The 23,871-nt window shown below is 39.5% G+C and overlaps 3 protein-coding genes across 8 annotated transcripts in view; 2 read left to right on the top strand and 1 right to left on the bottom strand.

The window, feature by feature from the left end:
- LOC135167795 (uncharacterized protein) overlaps window positions 1–18,258 on the top strand; it is a 57,318-nt gene extending 39,060 nt beyond the window's left edge. Inside the window, exons 8-21 of one of the 2 annotated variants that reach the window (XM_064131348.1) lie at window positions 105–226; window positions 1,605–1,697; window positions 5,969–6,115; window positions 7,365–7,523; window positions 7,591–8,428; window positions 8,516–8,893; window positions 8,969–9,188; window positions 9,274–9,530; window positions 13,788–14,064; window positions 14,449–14,583; window positions 14,750–14,833; window positions 14,912–15,068; window positions 15,137–17,268; window positions 17,558–18,258. In XM_064131348.1, coding sequence (XP_063987418.1) covers window positions 105–226; window positions 1,605–1,697; window positions 5,969–6,115; window positions 7,365–7,523; window positions 7,591–8,428; window positions 8,516–8,893; window positions 8,969–9,188; window positions 9,274–9,530; window positions 13,788–14,064; window positions 14,449–14,583; window positions 14,750–14,833; window positions 14,912–15,068; window positions 15,137–15,251 — 2,982 coding nt within the window. In that variant the 3' untranslated portion in view covers window positions 15,252–17,268; window positions 17,558–18,258. Of the gene's footprint in view, window positions 1–104; window positions 227–1,604; window positions 1,698–5,968; window positions 6,116–7,364; window positions 7,524–7,590; window positions 8,429–8,515; window positions 8,894–8,968; window positions 9,189–9,273; window positions 11,739–13,787; window positions 14,065–14,448; window positions 14,584–14,749; window positions 14,834–14,911; window positions 15,069–15,136; window positions 17,269–17,557 lie in introns of those variants that run through there. The other variant, XM_064131347.1, reaches the window with a different exon arrangement.
- Window positions 1–23,871, bottom strand: part of LOC135167826 (uncharacterized) — a 132,493-nt gene that overhangs the window by 46,600 nt on the left and 62,022 nt on the right. Inside the window, exons 1-2 of one of the 4 annotated variants that reach the window (XM_064131417.1) lie at window positions 16,800–16,862; window positions 4,509–4,635 (exon numbers count right to left, since the gene is read on the bottom strand). The gene's annotated coding sequence lies outside the window, so the exon portion shown is untranslated. Of the gene's footprint in view, window positions 1–4,508; window positions 4,636–12,316; window positions 12,541–16,149; window positions 16,281–16,799; window positions 16,863–23,871 lie in introns of those variants that run through there. The other 3 variants (XM_064131415.1, XM_064131416.1, XM_064131411.1) reach the window with 3 other exon arrangements.
- LOC135167838 (uncharacterized) lies at window positions 19,484–23,828 on the top strand. 2 transcript variants are annotated; one of them, XM_064131442.1, is made up of 6 exons: window positions 19,484–19,899; window positions 21,215–21,280; window positions 21,566–21,631; window positions 21,694–21,856; window positions 22,498–22,849; window positions 23,165–23,828. In XM_064131442.1, the coding sequence occupies exons 1-6, from the start codon at window positions 19,734–19,736 to the stop codon at window positions 23,348–23,350; spliced, it is 999 nt and encodes a 332-aa protein (XP_063987512.1). In that variant the 5' UTR covers window positions 19,484–19,733; the 3' UTR covers window positions 23,351–23,828. The 2 variants fall into 2 exon arrangements, with proteins under 2 accessions (XP_063987512.1, XP_063987513.1); XM_064131443.1 differs by lacking the exon at window positions 19,484–19,899 and adding an exon at window positions 20,700–20,975.

The raw sequence follows: 23,871 nt of genomic DNA, 5'->3' as shown, positions 1-23,871 counted from the left end.
TGTTTCCAGTGCCGAGTTAATTTTGTAAAAATAATTCAGCGAGTATTAATAATTGGTAATTGTGTTAAAGCCCCGGGTACATCGTTCATTATTTCTATTTTCAGGAGCGATTGCTGTTGAGTGTATTGCCGAGGCACGTTGCGATGGAAATGAAGGCGGATATTGCCGGAAAACCGAAGGACACAATGTTTCATAAAATCTACATTCAAAGGCATGAGAACGTCAGGTGATGGTCTATTTTATGTCCCATCGTAGTATTTTCAATTTTTTTTTATTTACGGAGGTAAATTGTTGGGAAAAATTCTGGAGCGCGTGGGAAAGTTTATTAAAAATATATGAGACGTATGTTGTGTATTTTTTTGTAAAGGGCACGGGATTTTATGAATTTGCGGAAGAATTTATTGAAAATTCGAGCGATTCAACTTGAATTCGTTCCACATTTTATTTTCCTTTATCCGCTGAAGGAAATTCTCGAGAAAAATTCCATTTACGAAAGGGTAAAAATTCCAGCTCTGGTGCGGCGAGTGTCATTGGTTATCGCGTCTATTTCCCTCATATTTGAGTGAAATTTTTTCCGAAATTCCAAGAATTCTCCCTCTCACCGAAATTCCGGGAAAATTTGAAAATAAAAAATTTCCCAGTTGTTTCCGTGACTCAAATCTTTTTGTCAGGGAAAAAAACGTCGCAATTATTTCCATCCACCTCGAAATAAAACAAGATAATTGACATTCTTTCCCTCCGCAGTCAAACGCAATGTCGCTCCCTCGAAAATTAATAAAAAACCTCCGCGCAATTACAATTTTCCTCTGGTTGTCCACACCCCGACGAGTTTCCTTTTTCACTCGTCTCTTGTATCGCTATTTTCATTTCATCTGTCACACTTTTCTCCATTTCTTTTTCCCTGAAACAAGAGTCATTCCGGGACACGAGAACAGGTCGAAGGGGGTAGAAATAAATTATAAAACAACTTTCAACTCGCTCTTTGTATAACTGGTAATTCAATTCACTGAACAAACACCGCGCAATCATTATTATTATTGTTACACTATTCATTGTGAGTGTGTTGACCCGCGAGTGGCTATTATTGGCTTCGGAGAATTGAGGGAAGTAATTTTTACGAGTAAATATTATACTCCCTCGCAATTCTGATTTCAATTGACTGCTGATTGAGAGAATTACAATTAAAAAAATTCTCTGCGAATTTCTAGCAATAAATTCCGGAAATTTTTATCGTCTCTTATTTAGGGGGAACTTTCGGGGGAAAAGGAAAGCAGAACTTTTTTTTCTCTCGAACGATTCGAAACATTTTTTTTTAGTAAAATGGAGACATATTCTGGTGACACGGGGAGGCCCAGCTTCGTGATTTATACTTCTCAATTTTTTTCCCCCTAAAAATTGCCCCGAGAATTTCATCGATAACCGAGGGAGACTGGATCGGATCTGGGGGGTGAATTTTGACTCTTTCACGGCATGCGATCCCTCGAGTTTAACACTCCCGGGTGTCTGTTGGGAATTTTGTTTGCGGCTCAGAGGGAAATGCGGGGATTTTCTTATCGCGAATGGAAGACGATGCGATGTGTGATGTATGCCAATTCTTTTTTCAGCATTCTGTTTGCGGATATATGTGGCTTCACGTCACTATCCGATCAATGCACCGCTGAGGAACTCGTGCGGCTGCTCAATGAACTCTTTGCGAGGTGAGATTTTATTATTTTTGCATGATAAACACTCGATTTTTTAAAATACGCGAGGATCCGGGGAACCGGGGGCGTCTATCACGAAGGTCAAGGTCTTGGGGTAATTATAGAGTACAACATACTATTTTTTGAATATTCAATGGGCTCGACTGTCGGAGGAAAGACGAGGTGAGCGAAAAAAAAATTAAAATTGTTGTGGTTCCCATTTTTCCAAGAGTTTTAAAAATAATGAGAGCTCGATCGCTGGTAAATTCGATGTTCTGAGTCATTTTTGACATGTGAAGTACCTCCGGGGGAAGGAAAAATTCAGAATTAATTTTTTTTCCGCTCATTATTTATTTTTAGACAGTAGAATCGATGTTCAGTGCATGAAAAATGTCATTCCAATAATCCGCGATTGTTAAAGCTCATCTTCATTCCGCATTCGATGTTTTCTCATGCGTAATTAACAAGAAAGAAAAAAAGTCTCTCATCTGGAAGCAAAAAGGACTATCAAGCATCGGTGCATTTTTATTTTATGATAAATTACGCACACATGAATGGTAAAATATATATTTGAAATTTTACGAAGAATAATAGAGCGGAATAGAAAGGAACAGGGCACCCAGTGGGCCATCAATAACTCGGGATTATGATAATAAAAATTGATAAATATTCCGCCATTTCCTCGCTCCATTCTTCATATTCCAAGATACGATCAACTTGATGCAATTCATATGGTTTGTCTAGGCGATATTGAAGATCTATCGTCCCCTATTCTCTATCCACTCTCATTCGTCTTCGATTCAGGCTCCGCTGCATTCACTCTCTCTCTGTTCGAATATTTCGCGAAAGTATCCACTGATTACGATGCGAAAAAAATATTCACTGATCGCCCGACTTATCTATTATCTACGATAATTATTTTACAGTCCAAACGCGACGTGACATAAAAAAAAATAGACAGTGCAACAGAGATAATCAACGAAATTTTTAATTACTTGAAAAAGCCGGGGAGTCACTGGAAAAAAGCTCAATCCAATTACCCGGGTAACCAGTGCATGAATCATGTGGGTCCACACAAGTAAAACAAGGGTAGGAAGGAGGCCAAAGTTCACAAAGACGGGACACTCTGAAACCCCTTAGCGGACCGTTGTGTATCATCCGTTCAGAATCAAAACTTTCGGGAGAGGAAACCCGTATGGTTTTCCCGAAGAATGGAATTGTCAATAGAAGTTCGTAATGAGTTAAGAGAAAGCACAGACCATTGTATTTGCAAGAAAATGTGTTACATCTCATAAAAAAAAAATTTCCAAATATTTTTTGTCTCCAGAAACCAACAAATTCATTAAATCACTCATCAATTTATTTATCCCTTCCCTCATTAATTTATTAACTTATTAATTAATTTATTTATCTATAACGGCACGTCTTCAATATTCCCTCAACCGAATTCACTCAGATAAAAATTTTCTCGTGACGTAAAATTTATCAGAATCACCCGACCGCGAATTCTCGATAATGTAAGACATTTTCACCGGAAAATTACCAGTAAATCCCTAGAATTGTATTAATATCCCCCATCGTATGCAACGCGTAATGAAATTACAAGTTTCATTCAACGAGACATGCATTCAAGACAGAATGACGGACACGCATGAATTATGCTGCATTTAATCCGCATTGAAATACAGATGACGCTCGTGGTGATAGATCAATTGTATTCCTGATATCTGATAATACCCGGTGAGGGGGCGGGAAGGGGGGAGGTGAAGGGAACTCCCGGACACGCATGATGGCACAATGATTTTCTGTATCGAGCATTAGTTTAGCCCGATTATCGCTGAGTCATTTGCCTAGCAATGCGTTACCAAAATTATTGCAGGAGACTGACTCAGTGGATGCATTCAACGACTAGATTCTGGTGTAGGGTTTTCATAGAAAATTGAATTATTCAACTGTAAACTAGATGAGATGTTCAGTCGAATTTGCAATCGTGATGAGCGATAAATATTTGCCGATTTATTGGGACTATCTGGAGTCACAGACTTGAGGTATGAAATTCCGATTATTCGGGAATTTCATTAAATCATCAAAGCTGACAGGGTGGGTGGGAGGGAGGGGGAAGGGGGGCTTGAGCTTGATGTTGAGCAGTAAAATGCAGTCCAGTAAAATAAATTGATAAAAAAAATTAAATATATTGGTCCCGTTGATATTTCCCGAGCCCCGAATTTTTTTTTTATCGCTAAATCCCTTGAAGTTCATGGAAATTAATTTCCACCGCAATTTTCACGTGAAATTTTCCAAATTATAGCAAATGATCGCGAATAAATGTTTGCACTGGCTCAACCAATTCAATCAATAGAAAAAAATCCCCTGGAATTAATGAAACTCCCGGTGAAGGGGAAATAAAACCCCCTCGATGCACTGAAATGCATAAAATTTCCTCTCCCACCCTCGTGAGCACTCGAAAAATTCAATAAAACGAGCAGCGATGAAGAGGCCATAGAGTGAAGTGCAATCGGCGAGAAAGACAAATATTCGAGGAAATCACGGTGGTGGATGAGGCTGTTCGGTGAAATCAATGTGCTGTACATTTTCATTCTAAGCAGTTGCCGTGAAACTTTAATAAGTGACAGATCGATAGCCACTAAATAATTCAGGTAAGGAGTGGAACGGAAAAAATGACTTGCAGTGAAAACTTTTCCCCATTACCTCCCTCCCTCACTCGCCCCCCCCTCGCCGACGGTACCCGGGCATCCTCCCCGGGGGCGGAAATGCCGCGCGGAAGTAGCAAAGCATTGCAACGGTTATGCATATTTCAGTACTTACCCCTGTAATCCTATTTTCATGTTTGCTCGACACTTCATCCCTTACGAGTTTACCGGTTAATAGGAGCCGTCAGTGTGAGGCTTCCGTCGTCCTGGAGCGCCTGAGACGCGCGGAAGAGCCTGGACTTCTGTAAAAATTCATCAATATCAACTAATTAATGTTAATTGATGAGGAAGACCATTCTTGGGATAATTAGGGAGCAAAGAAATAATTAGAGGGACAGATGAAGCAGAGAAAAATTTTTTTTTCGCCCGAATGGAAATGTTTTTACTTCCGAAGGTTTAATTAATTTTTGGGGCATCGGAAAGTTGTTTTGTTTTTAATTAAAGCTGTTGGGGGGAGCTTGCGAGTTCGCATATTTAACTGAAGGCCTCTGGGTAATTGGAATTGAATAAAATATTGTTTTCATCAAAATAAAATAGTAAAATTTATTCACATATAATACCACAAGTGGTTCAAAATTATCGCATATTTCCCGATAGATTCGTTGCAAACAAATGAAGGAGTCAAGTTTTTCAGGCTAAAAAATCACGAGTGCGAAGCACGAGTGATTTTTCCTGAAAAACTTGACGACTTCATTTGTATGCAGGGAACCTAGAGGGAAATATTCTATAATTTTGAAGCTCGAGTGGTATTCAGGGGATTATTTTTCCTATCCAAATTTCGGCCAAGAGAATTGTGCCATGACATGAAAAGAGGTTTATTTGGTTAAGTGTCGTTTGTTTACCAAAATATTCAAAAAATTATCGCTGATATTCGAGGTAGGCTATACAAAATATCAACAAATGGTGCAATTCTATTGGCTGAAATTTGGGTGGGAAAAATAATCAATATAAATAACCCAGTTTTTGAGTGAATCTATACATCGGAAATTTCAATATTTCATCTCAGAAAACTCGTATGTAGATCACATACTACCACATCGCTCGACTAGTTTCAAATTCCTTTTCTCCTCCCCCTCCCCCCGACCCCCCGGAGTTCAGTAAAAATTCATCGTTTGATGAAAAATGTTTGTGAAAACTTTTTGCCATAAATTCTTCGCATAATTCACTGAATTTTTATTCGAGATCAAAAGGGCCTTTGTCCAATTACGTAAACACACGGTATCATCCCCAAAAACATATGTCACTGTCCCTAAATTCTTGAAGGGGTGGAGTTCCAATGAAACTTGAGAGTTGCAACCGAACAACTGGGATACAAACCTCCAGGGGAGTGTTAGTTTAAAGGTTTTGTAGTGGTGAGTTAACTTGGCAACTGCTGCGGTAAGGGAAGTATATTTCCCAAGACAGTCAACCCATCAAAATTTGATCCACCGCGTTATGATTAATTAATACGATGCATCGAGTTATTAAGCAATTTCCGCGTGAACGATGTGCGAGTATTATAGGGAGATGGAATATATGTGATATGATTATGGCGCGTCATTATCGCTATCTGTGATAATCCTGTGTCGATTGCAGATTTGATCGTCTCGCATCGGAGCACTACTGTTTGAGGATCAAACTCCTGGGGGATTGTTATTACTGCGTATCAGGCCTCCCCGAGGCTAGACCGGATCACGCCCACTGTTGCGTCGAAATGGGACTAGACATGATTGATGCTATCACGTGAGTATTACGATATTAACAGTAAAACGTTTTGAATTGATTGAGGAGGAAATTTTAAAAAATGAAGTGCAAATTTTACCTAAATAATCGGACCTTGATAGGATAGGGTAATTAATAATTTATATAGGGGGGAGGTGAGGGGGGGAGTGATATATGTGTCCTTCCCCTTGTTGGATCAGTCCAGGGATCCGGATGGAAAAATAATTCAATAAAAATTGCGGATTATTGTGGAAACATTCCGTAATTTAATAAAATACTTCTGGAATTTGTCTAAAATTCCAAAGGTCTGTTTTACCCTGAGTCCCCTCCCCCCTCCCCCGGAAATGCCTATGGAAATCCCGTCTGTTCAATCTCCCCAGCTTCCTCCGCAACAGATATCTCTTTTAATACTCTCCATAAAAAAATAACATTTCTGAAATGCATTAAACATTATCTCCTTCAGCTGGGAATCCCCGGCTGACCCGAATAAAAGATAGCGATATCATAAGACAATTTACCTGGCGAGTAGAATAAACCGTAAAGTTCAAATGTTCGGAATAAAAAAAATGTTTAAAATCTCTTTGTCGTACCATTGAAACCAGCTGTTGGGAACATCAAAGCGTACACCCCACCCACCTCAAATTATCCCAGACCAAAAATCGAATTACTCGTATCCGATTCGCAACTCAGTGAATTTATAAATAGACCGAAAAATACCGCGGTAGTTGTTATCCAGCGGTGAATTTAAACATCAAGCCAGTGCGCTAGTATCTCCCCGCAGGGTGGATGGATAATTAAGGCAAGTTCAGGAGGTAAAACGCCATCCAAACAACTGGCCACATCACTACCGGAACGAGGCTATAAGGCTCTCATTTCCGGGGAATTATTTCCGTTGAAGGAGATATCTCCTTTACGACGGCATCAACTTTTACCGCACCCGAGAAAATTAATGCGAAAAATCGGTTTACACTAAGAAAAAAAATTAACTCAGCCAACAATTAATATTCTTGGCAGAAAAAAAAATACTTGAGGTAATCCAATTTCATTTCAGGACCTTGTCATTATGCTGAACAATTTAATTACTATATGAAATATAATTGCAAACTGGAATGAGAGATAAGTCACCTGATAATTAATCAATTTTTTTTCTCAGTGTAAATCACGTTGGAGTTGACTTGTAATTTTTTTGTAGCTCGTCACATCAATTAATCAATTAATTAAGTGTTCTCGAATCAATCACAGTCGATTAGACCCCCCCATTAAATTTCAGCCTTGTCCGAGAAGTAATGGCTGTCAACGTTAACATGAGAGTTGGCATCCACACTGGACGAGTTCATTGTGGCGTTCTAGGTCTTCGTAAATGGCAGTTTGATGTATGGAGTAATGACGTGACTCTGGCAAATTACATGGAAAGCGGTGGTATCCCTGGGTGAGTGGCCCTATCGTCCTTCCCCGATAAATATCCAAACAGCCAATAACATCTAAAATACCCTCAGGCGTGTTCACATAACGAAAGAAACACTGGACTGCCTCGGTGGTGATTACGAAGTGGAAGAGGGTCACGGTGGTGAGCGAAACACCTACCTCAAGGACCACAACATCCAGACATACTTAATAGTCCCTGGTGATACCTTCAAGGACAACGTGACAAGTCCCAACATAAAAAAACCCTATCCAGCGAACGGCAACATCTCCAAGGAAATGAGAATGATGGGTCACGGTTCCCAGCATGGTAAGCAGGTGAAGCTTGGCTTTGGTGAAACCATTGAGAGTGAAAAGGATCCCGATGATGAAGTGAACGAGTACCTGATGAGGGCCATTGATGCACGCAGCATAGACAGACTCCGTGCTGAACACTGCACTCCATTTCTCCTGACATTCAGACGTCCGGATATCGAGGAAAAATATTCCAGGGAACGTGATCGTATGCTATCAGCCTACTTCGTATGCTCAGGTTTCGTGTACATTGTTGTTGTTGTTGCTATAGCAATCACCCTGTCCGGGAGTATTTACTTCTACACCTGCACTGGCATCAGCCTCTTCATCATAACTCTCATAAACATCATCTTACTGGCGGAGAAAAATGAGAGAGTACCGCAGTGCATGAGAAGTGCAGCAATTGCTGTATTTGAGAATCGAATGGTGGCCCAGAGTATCGCCACGATTGTCGTCTTCCTCACATTCATAACTGCTCTATCCCCCTTGGTGACCCTTGACAACAACGATATCTGTCGGAACAGCACATTCCCAACTTCCTCCCATGAAAATTCTTCAGTTGTGGTACAAAGTATTCCAATATCACCAGGACCCTGTTACTACACATTATTCACTGACGTGAGTAAAGTCGATTTATATTTGCCACCTCGAATTGAAATAAATACTGAATATTGTGATTAATCCATCGGGTAAATTCCATTCCAGTTATTTCCAGTGCTGGTGATGCTCGTGATGATAACGTGTGCTGTGTATCAGATACTCACATCAGTTTTCAAAGTGGCTGTATTGAGTATTGTAGTTGCTTGTTATCTGTCCGTGAGTATCTATCAAGCAATCAATGAGGATAACATCGATCAGACTGGTAGATGGCTAGCTGGTGTACTGGTGACCTTTTTCATGGCTTTTCTCGTTGCTCACTCGCAACACACTGAGGCAACTTATCGTCTTGATTTTCTGTGGAAACTTCAAGCTACGGAGGAGAAGGAGGAGATGGAGCATCTCAAAGCCTACAACCAGAAACTACTCGCTAATATTTTGCCTGAGCATGTAGCAACACATTTTCTCTCTACCTTCAACACTGACGTCAGTAATTACCGTATATTCCTGTTAAAATTTATTCACCAACAATGTATTCACCTTGTATATCACTTCTCGTAGGAACTCTATCACGAGCAGTGTGACTTTGTCTGCATAATGTTTGCGTCCATTCCAAACTTTTCGGAATTCTATGTTGAGCTTGAGGCCAATAACGAAGGAGTTGAGTGCTTGAGGCTGTTGAATGAAATCATTGCGGACTTCGATGAATTACTTGCTGAAGAGCGATTCAAGTACATTGAAAAGATCAAAAGCACTGGCTCAACATACATGGCAGCATCAGGTACTGTGACATCGTGTTAATTAACACTCAGTCATGATGAATAACAGCTATCAATTAATATTTTATATTGATAATTTTAATTAAGGCCTCACTAAGAACACTCGCGACACCAAAGACTTCAAACATGTCACAGCAATGGCTGATTATGCTCTACGTATACGCGATCAATTGGCCTACGTGAATGAACACAGTTTCAATAACTTCAAGATGAGAGTTGGAATAAATATTGGACCTGTAGTTGCTGGTGTGATTGGTGCACGTAAACCGCAGTATGATATTTGGGGTAATGCTGTCAATGTTGCATCGAGAATGGATTCAACGGGTGTACTTGACGGCATTCAGGTGACCCAAGAGGTTCGTGATATTCTCTATCCTAAGGGGTATCCACTCACCTGTCGTGGAACAATTCAGGTGAAGGGTAAGGGAAGTATGGTCACGTATTTTCTCGATGGACCACGGGATCCGTCCAAGATGACTACTATACCGGAAAATGATGCTGGACATATTGATAATATTGGAGATAAGATGAACAACTCGAGTCATGGTGTGACGTTGTGAGAGTACCAATCGGCTGATTCATTGGGAGAATGTGGATATCTGGGAGATGTCTATCCTATCGGTTAATTTAACTGACTGATGTTCGATGTAATACTTCTAGAGTAGATAACGAGCGAAGGGATTGAAAAGGTCACGAGGACTGGAGGAGACTGATCGGTGAATTTTCAATGGTAAGTGGGCACACAGCTCAATGATTCATGACGTCTGTGAATTACCAGGAGGCTCTCAAGTCCCGATCAATTGGATCATTTGGAATTACTCGTGGGGAGGATTGAGGTAGTGCAACTTGGATGAAACTACGCACATTTGCCCAGTGGAATATGTATATTTTTTATTCTAGTTGGTAGAGTAGTTGCACTTGTACTTTCTTGACGAGTCCAGTGATATGAATTAGAGCTCTCAACTGTCTGTACTGCCAAGTCGGTTGTTGTCAAGTGTGTGTCAAAGGCAGGGGTAGGAAGATTATTACCTTCACCTTTTGTTTAAAAATAAATAAAACTACAGGCACCGGTGGAAGGTAGGTCAGGGTGTTAGGAAACGTCAAATGATAAAAAAAAAACTCTCTGTGCGATCTGCACTACCGACTGTCGACATTGAAACTACCAGACATAGCAGTGGTCAATGACGACCAATGCTAATAGTTTCTCTATTAAATCATTAAACTGAAAATTGATAGGAATTGTCACATTGTTTTAACGACGATGAAAAATAATTCAAGGGCTCTTCCATGATGCCTACTCAACGGCATTGTAAATAACATTCGATTATGATAATCACATTGTCTATTACTAGTCCAATGTTACTGAACAGGCCTCTATGTTCAACAATAGTTTAATAAGAAGACAAACAAATATTTATTTTTAGATGAAACAGATAACTCAATTTTAACACTTTTCCGCACATTCCATGCGCATTGATGGCGCAATTATTTTTGGTGCTAATTAATATTCGATAATGTATTCTAGTCAATAGATATGAGTTGGATGAGGGCATGTCGATGAAGTTTAATACAACGAATGATCGATCGATCAATATGATCGTTGCTTCGAGTGGAAATTAATGATGTTTGGGGACCACGGTTATAGAGGGATAAAGCTAGAGCTATTTATCTATTAGATATGGGAAAAATTTGAATGTACACCGTTGATCTATAATTGCTAATTGAAACGGAGATAACGAAAAAGTTCTACGCGCTATGTACGTGAAATAAGAAAAATATATATTTATGGCGCTCTTCAAATATATATTGAGAATATGGAATCTCATACCGTTTGCATTATATCACATTGCCACAGCGATAAATATGCTTGACTGTCATTTACGTGTGGTAAATGTGATATTGTCAATAATTTTCCAGAGCGTGTGCTATTTCAATGTGCCTGACTGGTTAAATGTGAAGCATTAGGTTTAAGTTTCCAAATGTGAATGTCTCACGCGTACTTAAGAATACATATGTGATAAAGATGTTAATTAATACGTATGAACTTTCATCATAAGTACCTTCAAAATGTCTGTATATGCCCAAAAAAATAATGAAAGAAATTAACTGTCAATCGAATACTTCAGCGTCCAAATAACTAGTCTATTTGTGCTTTGACAAAGAGCAAAACTCTCAATGAACACAATTATACCTAAGTTTAAAGAGAATGACAACAGTATGTATTTTGAATCAAGATAAACGAATTATGATAATTATCGACTCGAAAGTATTTCAAGTCCCACCTAATAGTCAATAACAGAGAGAAATGATTCTAGTGAAAACAAAAAAAATAGTATTACTAAAATTTTAATGAATGATTTAGATGATTTAGAATTTCAAAATTCAAAAAAATAGTTTGACGTTTCTTCAAGGCCTAACGAACAATTGAAATTATATCTGAATGAGAGAACTACTGCGATTTATTTGTGAAATGAGACAGTTTGCCATCTTTAAATTATGCAATGGACAAATTTTACGAAGTTCGTGAGATGAATTTTTGAATAAAACGATGTAATGAATGACGGGTTATTGTTTCTTCCTTTCACCTAAAACAGTTCCTAATGACCTCTGCGATTCAACTCCGAAGAAAATGAGAGCAGAGGGAGAGCGGGGAATTTCAAAAACAGGTTCAACAGGATTCGACAAGGTTTTTTTTTCAAAAAGAACGCAATTGATGATTGTACATGCGCAACAGACGGCTGACGATCAATAGGAACAAACATACCGAGGGTGCGCGCGCATGGGTCTAATCTGAAGCAGATCCTGATATAACAGCCTAAACACGTGGCTGGCAGCCGCCGTGCCAGCGGCAAAATCATGGAAAGGTGGTTCAAATTTTAAATGAAAAATCATCAGGCAATAGGCCAGTGACATTCCAGTGAAACTATTGCACAATGATCACCATAAACAATTGGAACTATTCGTCGTCCTCAGTAGTTGCTATTATCATGCTAAGAAGATGTACCAGGAGATTCAAATGAAGCACGCTCTGGTATTTCATAACAAGTAAGTGGAATTTCATCACATGCTCAATCGTTCAAATTCAATGACCCAGCTGGACAACGTGAAAACAATCAGCATCAATACGTACTTGTAATTTCCTTAATGTAGAGATACTGTCTATGAATGTAGAGATAAGCAATCAGTCCCACCCAGAGTGAGATGCAATAACAATAATCAGGACGGATCCGTTTAGTGAGTTGACGTGTAGAGGCTCAGCGAGTCTCTTATCAGTCCTAAAAATATTAAATTACACTTTACCCACATCACCAAAGACAACGATTACCATTAGTATTTCTACGTTTGCAGATGACGGTGCTTTTAAGTGTAGTCCAGGGAGGCATGTGACCAGTTCAATTTCGACCAACGAGGCAGTTGTGGCAAGTGGTTTCAGAACGAGAGAACTGAAATATTACCAGTCACTCAAGACTTTCCTTCAATGGCTGACTCACACGTGATTGCGGAAATGAGGCCTCCACCACCAGCAGTAAGTCCCCAACTTATCATGAATTAAATTAGGATCAGTCCTCCAGTCAGTGAGGACTGAAGGCACCACAACAGAGTTACGAAACAGGTCACGAGATCAGCAGTTTATTCTTCAGATGAGTGGAGTTCTTGTTTCTGTTTCAGTACATTGTTACACCAATGTACCGCGATGGAATTGTCCACAAGTACTTCAGGTGGATACTCAGCATCTCCGTGGAGCCCACCATGTGGCTCTACATGATGGCCTACATGGTGACATCTGTGGTGGAGCAGGCGTTCTTTGTCCACAAGGCGTGCATAGTAAATCATGGATTCTCGGAGGAGATATGCAGGAACATCAATCGCAATTTCACTGCCAAGAATGTGGTTCAGGTGATTTGATATTCATTTAAAGGGTCTTTGATGATTCCCATATTGCAGAAAGTGTCAAATGTGATATTTAAAATTGTAAAGTTGTATTGAATAACTTCAGCGAACAGTCTCGAACTTTCACCAGTGGAATCACATTGCTGGCCACATAGTACCGATTGTCCTGGCCATGTTTTTTGGAAATTGGAGCGATAGGAGAGGCAGGAAATTGCCACTGATCATTGGCCTCTTGGGTAAACTCATCTACTCGTCTATGATTGTGGTAAATGCACTCATGCCAAAATGGGATGTGTTCATGATTATTTACACTGCTACCATTCCAATGGGAATGTTGGGTGGTGACGTTGCAATATTTGCGAGCTGTTTCGCTTACATATCCGATGTGTCTTCTGTTGAAAGGAGAACCTTCCGAGTCACAGTCCTGGATATTGTGTACCTAAGCACAATGCCGACAGGTATGTTGATGCCATTGATGATGGAGTTGATGTGGACACATCAGTAGAATATCAAAGTTTTTGTTAAACGAAATTATCACTGGGAGAAAAAATTATTTCTTTCTCATTTAATCTGTGCTTAACTTGTTCTCAGGCATCGCCATCGGCTCGTACCTCTTCCAATTTTTCGCCGAAAACCCCTATGCCGTCATGTTCGCTATTAATACATCTCTGTTGTTCCTCGCCTTCGTCTACTCAGTTGTTGTGCTGAAGTGGCAGACAAATGCCCGACAGCACGCGTTCTATGGTGTCAATCCTATCGTGGACTTCTTCGACAAGCGTCACATTGCGGAAACGATTTATACGTTGACCAGGAAGCGACCGAGATTTGCGAGGCTTCATCTGTGGTTCCTCTTTCTGGCGATGGGTCTCTACACTTTCCAGAGGGATGAGAAACCCATGAGTTATCTGTATACCCAGCGATTTTTCAATTGGGATGTCCAGGACTTCAGCAGCTTCAGGACATTCCAGTCGACTCTCTTCGTTGTCGGTAAGGACTGAGGAGTGAGCAAAAATAATTTCCTGGGGAAGGGGGGTTGAAATGTGCGTGGAGAAGTGTCATCCACGTGATGCAAAAATGAAGGAACAATAAAATGGATTTGTTTTCGTGGTCGACACAACTTGGAAATCCGAACAATAGAAACCACAGCAATAAAAATGTCTAGAGAAAAATAAATTTTCACTTGACTATAAATTACTTATAGTTTGGAGGTATTTTTTAATGACTAAAAAATAGTAAAAATCATCTACTAAAATTCCGCTTTCAATTGTCGACGGGAACAAATTTTAAAATGCGAATAGATTTTACTGGAAATTATTTTCTAAGGTCACTTTCATATTGATTTTCAATCCAAAATTGATTTTTATGTCGTAGCTATGCTGATTGGTGCTCCATTTTTGAGTAAAATGGGTCTGTGTGACATGCACATAGTTGTCATCGGAGCTTTATCCCATGCTGGTGGAAGAATTCTTTTTGCATCCGCAAAAGTGGCTAATGAATTCTACGCAGGTAAAATTTAATTGAGCATTAAAATAATCAATGGAAACTGTCTAGAAAATGTTCAAAAGACTTCCAGGGCATATTCCAACGACAGATATTTTTTTTCGCACGTTTATTCAATATAAATAAATATTATAATGAATTTGGGTGATTAAAAAAATTATTTCTCTCGCAGGGGCTATGGTGGCCGCCCTGGGACCCGTCGTCGCACCTGTTCTCCGTTCGATAACCTCGAAGATGGTCCCCGGTGGGGAAAGAGGTACTATAATTAAAGCGACTACCTCACAATCGCCTGATAAATTCGAAGAGAATTAATCAATTTAATGTTTTTTTTAAGGAAAAGTTTTTGCTGTTCTTTCCGTGTGTGATAATGCGGTTCCCATATTCAGTGGTGTTTTATACTCTCAACTATACACTGTCGCGTACTACTCAGTCCCCAATGCCATTTATTGGCTCACCTTCGGCACGCAACTCGCCGTTATGGTTTTAATAATGTAAGTAATAATGGTGCGACGCAGTTAATTAATGGAAATTAATTAATCGGTTAACCCTACACTTTCAGCATTATCCACGTATCTCCTGGAGTTAGTGATCAGGATATTGAAGATTATGAAGCTGCTAATTGGTCGAGTACTCATCAAGACCCCACCCTACCCATCGATGAAAATAGACATTAGAAAATTATTTTATATATTTTACAATGGTTGAATTGAATTTATTTTAAGACATTTCCAAGATCTGACAAGTTCTATTGTTTTGTCGAATTGTTATCGATTAGGAAATCATCAGATGTAAATATTATTACTCGTACTTTATCGTTTAGAAAATTCTTAAGATAGCTTAAACATGTTCTATTGTCTTATCGACTCTTGTCGAATTGTTATCGATCAGGGAATCATTAGATGTAAATATTATTACTCATAGTTTATGGTTTCCAAATGTAAGAATATATTACCCCTAAAAAAAATGACTTATCAATTTTGTACGATTGTACAGACATTTCTTAAAATTTTTAAGATAATGTCGATGCGTTCCAGTACATTTTTGTATTGCGTAGAAAATTTTAAAACGTCCACCGGTCAATTGAATGTCGTGAATGTGGACCATCGGTAGAGAGACCCCGAAGGCCACCTTTTAATCACATGACTTTTCAATTCGAGCATGATCTCTCTTCAATCTCAAGATCAGACCGACTGATCATTTAATATCCGACTCCTCTCTCGATACTGTGAATTTTATGAATAATGTTGGTGTCATATCGACGACTCCACGTTGTGATCGTCAAGGGCGATAGGCCCTACGATTTTAATCGATTGCATCACATGCGCTCATAAATATTGTTTTAATTTTAGATTTTAGAGGTTTTAAGTAATATTTTTTGAATTTTTCATGGGCAAATAGGGGAAATACTCTACGATATTTGTCCTCATTAAATAAATTATAAAAGAACGTCATATTTTTTGGCCAATAAAATGAAAAATTTCTCTCTCACCCAGAGGTAAAATTAAACAATCGTTAAATGAACCACTGCTCTCGACGGTTAATTTTCTACCACAAAAATATAATTGCGTGTACCATTATCCATCGTAGAACACGTCCCCATTACAGTTTATGCTGCCGTGTTTCCATACAAGCAATTACAAAAGACAGAGTTCTCTCCGAAAGGCGAAATTGACGAAATTTGTTTCGAATCCACAGAGAGAAAAATCCAATAAAAACAACCACAAAAAAAAACGTAAAATTTACGTTTCGAAATATACTACCCGAGCCAACTAAATTATACGGAAATCGTACAAATCGCCCGCAGAATTCCCCGACTCGGCCCCGACTGATGTGAATACAACAAATAAAGATTTATTAATCTCAATCAATCGTCAGTCGCCTGCAGTTCGAACCCAACAATTTCCCCCAGAAATAAAAATCCTCTGAATTACACAACATTTCCCTAACAATCCTTCCCGGTTTTTCCATTCCTCCCCAGCATCGTCGAGATGGCGATAAAAAATAATTACGCAATTACACAGAATCCTCCAGATCAGCAGAATAATCGGCTCGCGGATGTCGCGGATCTCACGAAAATATTCACTCGCCCAATGCCCCCCATCAGATTTGATATTCGCGTCACGTTGTTACAAGCGTGTCAAGGCCCATTGGCTAATTATTGTTGACGATTCGCATTGAGCCAGGAATTATTTTAACAATCACGAAGGAATAAAAAATATTACCGTAAATTCCCTGAGCCAGACAACGAAAGGTAATGGATGAAAACAATAACACACTTCCCTGAGTGTCTCCTTACACAGATACAATGAATACCGATCACTTTCCATGCTTTCACGTATATAGACCGGGACTTCCGTATATTCACTGGTGAAAAGTAAAAGTTAAACCGGTCGGTTCAATTTACTGACATATCTTCACTCCTTCACGCATTCATTTTTATCTCACTCCCCTGCGATTTCCTGGGAAGTGGTAATTACTGTCAACAACGAGGATAATATACCGGTTATGGTGTCGTGATGAAGGATGTGGTGATAGGAATCGATTCGCAGAAATAAGACAGACATATGGTAATGACCCAAATAAATAAACGTCGGCTAGGATTTTATGGAGTATAAAAATACCGGAACTTAATTCAGCGTTTCAGTCATCAATTTCTAGTGGAAGAAGATCATTCGCTCGATTAAAATCATGGTAACGTATATAAAAATTTTTTAAACCTCTTTTTTCACTCAATGAGATTATCCGACTATCAATAACAATTCTGAATAATTAATTAATTCGTTTGCCGACTTCATTAAATTTTAATCTAATTTAATTCACTCCCTCGGATGACAGGTTCCAATTACCGATTGGAAAAGCTCAAATAATTAATTATTTATCGAGGATATTCAGGTGTAATCAACCGGTTAATTTGTTTAATTATGGAAAAGTGATATTTTAATTGGAAATAATCCGAAATATCCCCATAATTTTCTTTCAGATTTTCTGGAAATTTCTCTTCCTGTTGGCGACAGTTCTGGGGACAGTGATAGGTCTACCAGCAGATAATTCACCTCGTGGTGGTGCTATAACGGTGTATCCGATTCCCCAGAGGCCCTTCTACGCAGGCAGTGGCTCCATTTATCCAAAACCTGCGCCCACTCAAGCGAATAACCGAGGATAATCACACGAGAGAAAAATTTTCCGATTCCAGACATTTGTCGCGAAAAAAAACCATTGGACCTGGACAATTGTTCGAGCAATTCAAGGTCACGATAGAACACTTTCTTCCTTATGAAATGTAATTTACGTTTACTGTCATTTGTCGGCTGAAATCAGGGACTCAGATAAGTCAATGGAAGTGGGGACTTGGGGAGTCATATTACTGGTTAATAACACTCGTCACGTATTCGCCTTACACGTAAGATCACGCAAGAATGAAGGAGTCATGACAATTCAGGCTGACAAATTCATTTTTTCTCGGATCCAATGCCTCGTGGGATCTTCGTCCTGACATTGGATTTAATTAAATTTTTTTTCAATTAATTCGGAGTAATTTGCATAGTGGCACTAGTCAAGGGGGAAATCTGTATTATTTTTAAATAGCACAGCCCCTCTGGTATTTTTATTTTTGGTGACTGGTATGAATTTTCTGTCTGTCAATGGACAAATAAATAAAGTAATTGCAAGTAAAGTGTCAGATTTATTTCTCGATTCGCTATAAATAAATCGCTGATTGCTATTGAACCCACGTAAGTTATAAATTCTCTCCCTCACACGCTGCCACCCTTCCGCCGATTTTTATTTATTTTTTATTTACTGAGGTGCCCATCTTGTGAGGATTATGTGATTTCTCCATCCCATGTATCAACCTGCACCTCACGTGCAACCTCTACTGCACTAGACACAATGAGATTATTGAAAAGGTGGGTTATACTCGGATCGAAATATATTGTGCAATACGATTGAAAATAAATCGAGGCCCGTTGAAAAAATCATTCCCTTTATCATCGAACCACGAAATTTTATTGATTTCCGATGACTCGAGTTCACAACTTAATGGGCAATAAACGGCCCGGTTTTTTCGAAAACATCTTGCGCAAATTTTCCGTACGTTCACCAGGAAAGAGTCGAGATAATCAACATTCGGATTTTGTTAGTGAGGAAAATGTTTAAATAAAGGTGGGTAAAGATTACTGAGTGTAAAATGGGAAGTAAAAGATTCTTAAATAAATGCTAAATAAACGGTGAATTTTCTCCGCTCATTAGGCAAAACTCAGTCATTGTCAGGTCATTTGTTTTGGAATTGTAACTTTCTTCCGGGAATTGGATCAAAATAACGTCTGGAAACTTAAATAATTACTCAATGATTTTTCCAGTTCCCACTTTCGTTCCGGGATGCATAAATTTAGCTAATTACGCCTCCAGGAAGAGCTGATTTTGCAATGATTTTTAAAATAAATATTGTATAATTAAGGAATATTAAATGGAGGAGATCTAAACATTAAAACTGGAACTGGCCTTTACCGCAAAAAAAGGGTTCACTGACCCTTAATTTATTTTTCCAGCTCCCTCCACTCCTCGAAATATTTGAGTCCTCCCCCTCGGCCTTTTCCACCCCTTCGACAACAAATTCCCAAAAAAATCTCTTCCCCCATCGCGACTCGCGCCTTCTCATTAATTAATTAAAAAAAAAATCACCAGCCCAGCCCCCCTCCCCCCACTATCTGTCTCCTCATAGACTTTACCCGCGTATTGTTAAACATTCAATGCCAACTGATAGACAAATCGCCGATACATTTAAACATTTTCCTCCTCGTACGCATGCGCACTCACTCGCGGGTGAGTAAACCGGGCGATGATCGCCGTTGGTTGTGTCACCGCGTGCAACGATTGGGCCCACTTGAATGTGCCCGGGCACACTCACTAGAAATGTCCTCCCTCTCCCTCAGTACACATAGTTATGTTGATTCGAGCTACCGCAAAATCGCATTTTCCATCCTGTCAGTGGTGTTTCCTTCTCGCGCGCGATCGCTTCGACCCGGCGATCGAAAGATCCCCGATTTTCCGATTAATTAATTTATCGATCTTCCGGGGGAATTTATCGAGTCGATAGTGCGATCTGCCGATGCTTTTGGAATTCTTCGACACTCGGCTGTGGTTTTGTTCCAGAAATCATGAGATTTCCCGCCGTTGGCAGGCCGACACTTCAGGTTATCATGACGCTGCTGATTGGCTCCTGCTTCAACATGGCATCCAGCGGTCAAAGCGCGGCGGGTCAAAGGGGACCGTCTCTCATTCTCGATGGCATCAATAATGTTGCTAATAGTGCTACTAATTTCAGTGAGTTGTGACCCAAACGCGGGAAATTTGAACTGAACCGCGGAGGATTTTTTTAGCGGAAAAATTGTTCCTGTGGTGTACGATTTTTTTTTAGGGAGTACAAATGATTGCGATAAAATTTCATTTAATTTTATTTACGGAATGCGGAGGTGTAGAGTTCATCGCGGGTTTGAAATAGTTATTAGATTAATGAGCTGTGTGCAATGCGATATCTGAGGAAATTGGTTGATCTTTCCCCCTAAAAATATTCATTAGCAAGACATATCCATAATTACGAAAACGTGATGCGAATGACGATGCGTTGAGGTCAGTGTGAGGGCCCACTCGTGCGATATTAGGGTCATGTATACCGCAGAAATCTTGATGAAATTCCGGACATTTTGAACTGGAGATGACCCCGATAGTGTGAAAAATGACGTCGCTATCGCGAACTCTAACGGAATCCCAACATATTGTTCTTAATTAGAATTCTCAAGCAAAAATTTGCAAATCCAGATTTACGGATTTTTTCTCGTTTAAAATACGAGTCGATGGCAAATCTGATTCGCGGATTTTTCCTTGATCGGATGCTAATATCAAGTGCAACTGTCAGAAAATATGAATCACCAGGGGATAATGGAATTTTTTGCAATAACCGATCATTATTAATGAGTGCTGTGTACAAAGACAGTGCAGACTGTTGTACCTCGAGTGCGGTTGAATAATTATGCGATATCAGATAAGAGCCATCACTAAATGAAGTTTGACCTTTCGTGAATCACCGGATCGCAGAATGGTCCGGTGCCGATGATTAATTATTTTTTTATTTCTTGACTTTCCGGATAACGATAAAAAAACATATTGTTTGTGACCTCCTCCTCATGTTTAATGGATTCCGCCATTGACATACGAACTAATACGAACATTAGATCTAATGGACGACGGAAGTCCGAATTATGCAGTTGTTTTGCGTCACTGTGTCGAGAGATCGAATAAATATTTTTGTCTTCGGTGTCTGGGTGATTCAGCGGGGAATGAATGACTGGCAGGATTTCTAAGGATATTTTCTAGTTTTATGCTGATTAGACGATTTAATTGCGTGAGATCACTCGGTTAAACATTTTTTTTTCTAATGGAAGTTGTAATTTTTTTGGAATCTCATCGTTGTGATGGATGGAGAGTTTTTTTGAAAATCATGTAGTTTAATAAATTAAAAAATTATTTTCGAGAGTTTGGTAGGAGTTTAAGGGTTTAAAATCCTGATAGAGAAGTCCTGGCGGAATTTTAATGAAGAAAAAAAAAATCTGATGGCCAAATTGTTGTTGTTTTATTGCAGTAACTGGAGTCGTCCAACGCCAGAAGGAAATACTTCATCACGTTGCAGACTCTGCTACGGATTATGGTACTTATGTAATTATGAAGATGTAATGGACTTAGAGAAGAATTATGGAGTCAATTTAGGGGGAAAATTTCCCGGGAAAATTCCTCCCAGAAATTATTCCACCGACACTTCAGGGAAATTCAAAATTTTTGATGCCCTAAATTCAAAAAAAAAATTATCTGGCCCCAGTAAATCCTGTAGTAACATCAAATGGGCCCTCTCAAGGTCAAATTAATTATTGGGTCAATGATAATGATTCAGATCTTTTGAATTATTACTCATTTGTGATTTGTTTTTTTATGTCAGTGGTGAATGCAGTGGAAAAGCCCCGCAATCTCCTAATGAACACAGCTCTGATGACCACTAATTACAGTAAGTTATTAAATAAACCTTAAGGGCGCTCACGCAACCCACACTAATATCATAAAGGATAGTCGACAGTGCAGCGTCAATTGGACTTGATTTTAAACTTAGGAGATTGCTGGAGAAGTTTCGCACTCGCATGGCCCATGGATTTCCAGAATTTGGAATACCGATACTGGAGCCAGTGCGAATTGACGAAGTTTACTACGAAACCCACAATCCGGAGATTGGCGAGTGAGTAAATACCAGAGTAAAATTTTCATTAAAAAAATAAAACAATAGGAAATAAACTAAATAAAAAATCAGCCGCGAATTTCCCGGAGTTTTCCCTCACAACGAAAATTAAAAAAAAAATAAAATCAATGCACTCGTGTACATAATATAATATATAATATATTCTACATGATTTTATATTTTATTTTAGAGTTTCTATCGATTTTTATTCGTTTTTTCATTGGATCGGGAATTTTCAATCACTTTACGACTCGATATTGCAAAAATCGGTATCAAATCGAGAATACGTTCGTTGTCAAGTGTTAATAACGATAATAATCGTGATTTGGAGTGAAGACCTCGACAGATGTGCTCGAACCTAAGGACATGGATTGATATTTATGAGGAAGATTTTGGAATATCATTGGGACTTGTACAAGTAAGGTCTCAATGGACATTTCGCCATCGACCTTGAAGTCTGACCACATCTTCGAGTGAAACTGGGTTATCTCCCGTTACCACTTGACCACTGATTCGTACCGAATTTCTTCCGGAGACAGTTGGGTTAACGAGAAATCGCCGGAGTTTTTGTCGGGCTCCTCACCGGAACGACGTGACGGTGGGAAACCCGAATGTTGACGAAAAGTAATTTGAAATTTCAGATTGAAAATACTTCTGGACAACATGACGATTTCGGGGATAACGTCGTTCGCGGTGGACCGAGCGAGACTGTCGCTGATTGGCCCGTCGATAGCGATGAACCTGACCTTTCCCAAGTTGTACATGGAGGGGGACTACAGGCTCTCCGGAGTGCTGGGTGACATGTTCACCATCCACGGGGAGGGCCCCGTCACAGCGACGATTAGCGACTTGAGGGTTTACTTTGCTACGGTCCTGGGATACTCGCGGGGAATGTACCTCAAGAGTTTCGATATGGATTTTACCATAGGGCACATTGAGATATATCTGGGGAACCTCATGGGGGATGAGAAGGTCGGGAGGGTCATGAACGAGGTGAGTAACCCCTAATTAATTATTTATCCGAGTGATAATTGATGAGAAATTAATCCTGGATGGGCCATCAGTGGCTGCTAATTCCTTTCAATGGAATATTCGTCGCGCTATGGGGGTGCAAGGAGGGAAAAAAATATATGCCAGCGAATTTCGCGGCTCCACCCTCAAAAATATATTTGTAATTGTCGAGAGGGCACCCCCAGTATCGCCAATAAATCACTGGCCTCCCCCTACGACAAGTGGATAATTTCCTGCGAGTGATTACTGATAAAAAAATACCCTCTAATTCCACCTCTGATCTCCGGCTATCCACAGGTGATCCAGGATGTCCTCCCTCACGCCCTGGAGATAATGAAACCGGACATAGTGCCACGCATTCAGGACTTCATCGCGAGCCGAGTGAACGACACAATTTATCACTTAACAATGAGGGACGTATTGAGTTTTCTCATCGGTGAGAGTGAAATCCGGAAGTATCCGCATCTTCTGCACCCCCGATAGATTAAAAAAACCAAATGTGATTAATTTATTTCAACCAGTTTATCGTTTATTTCCCCGGACATCGCGACTTATCCTCTCGATCTTAATCGCTCTTACCTTATCATCGACGGAAGGAAAAATTCATTATTTACGATACCTCGCCATCATCGTCTGGTGGATGTGATGGTGAACGTCTCACTGACACGCGCACCCGTAATTCGTTAGAGTGGTTTCGTCAATGATCCTGAACTGTGCAAAAAGTACAGAAAAACAAAAAAAAAATCTAAATGAATTGGCTTTTATTTTATTTCTCGTGCGTATGTTCGATTCAATTTATGAAATTGAGGGCAGAGCTGTGTCTCCCCAAAATTGTTTGAGAATTCTCGTCCGAATGGGGAAGAAATCGGGAGAAACCCCGATAAAATCGATAAACAACGTTGAAATATAACTAATTTAAGTAATGAAACAAGTTTTGAATAAAAATGTTATTATTTTTTAATTTTTCCACGCGTTTTTTTTTCATTTTCAACCGAAGGACTGAC

The sequence above is a fragment of the Diachasmimorpha longicaudata genome, chromosome 12, assembly GCF_034640455.1.
Source record: "Diachasmimorpha longicaudata isolate KC_UGA_2023 chromosome 12, iyDiaLong2, whole genome shotgun sequence".
Classification (NCBI taxonomy): Eukaryota; Metazoa; Arthropoda; class Insecta; order Hymenoptera; family Braconidae; genus Diachasmimorpha; species Diachasmimorpha longicaudata.
This window is presented reverse-complemented; position numbering and strand designations above follow the sequence as displayed.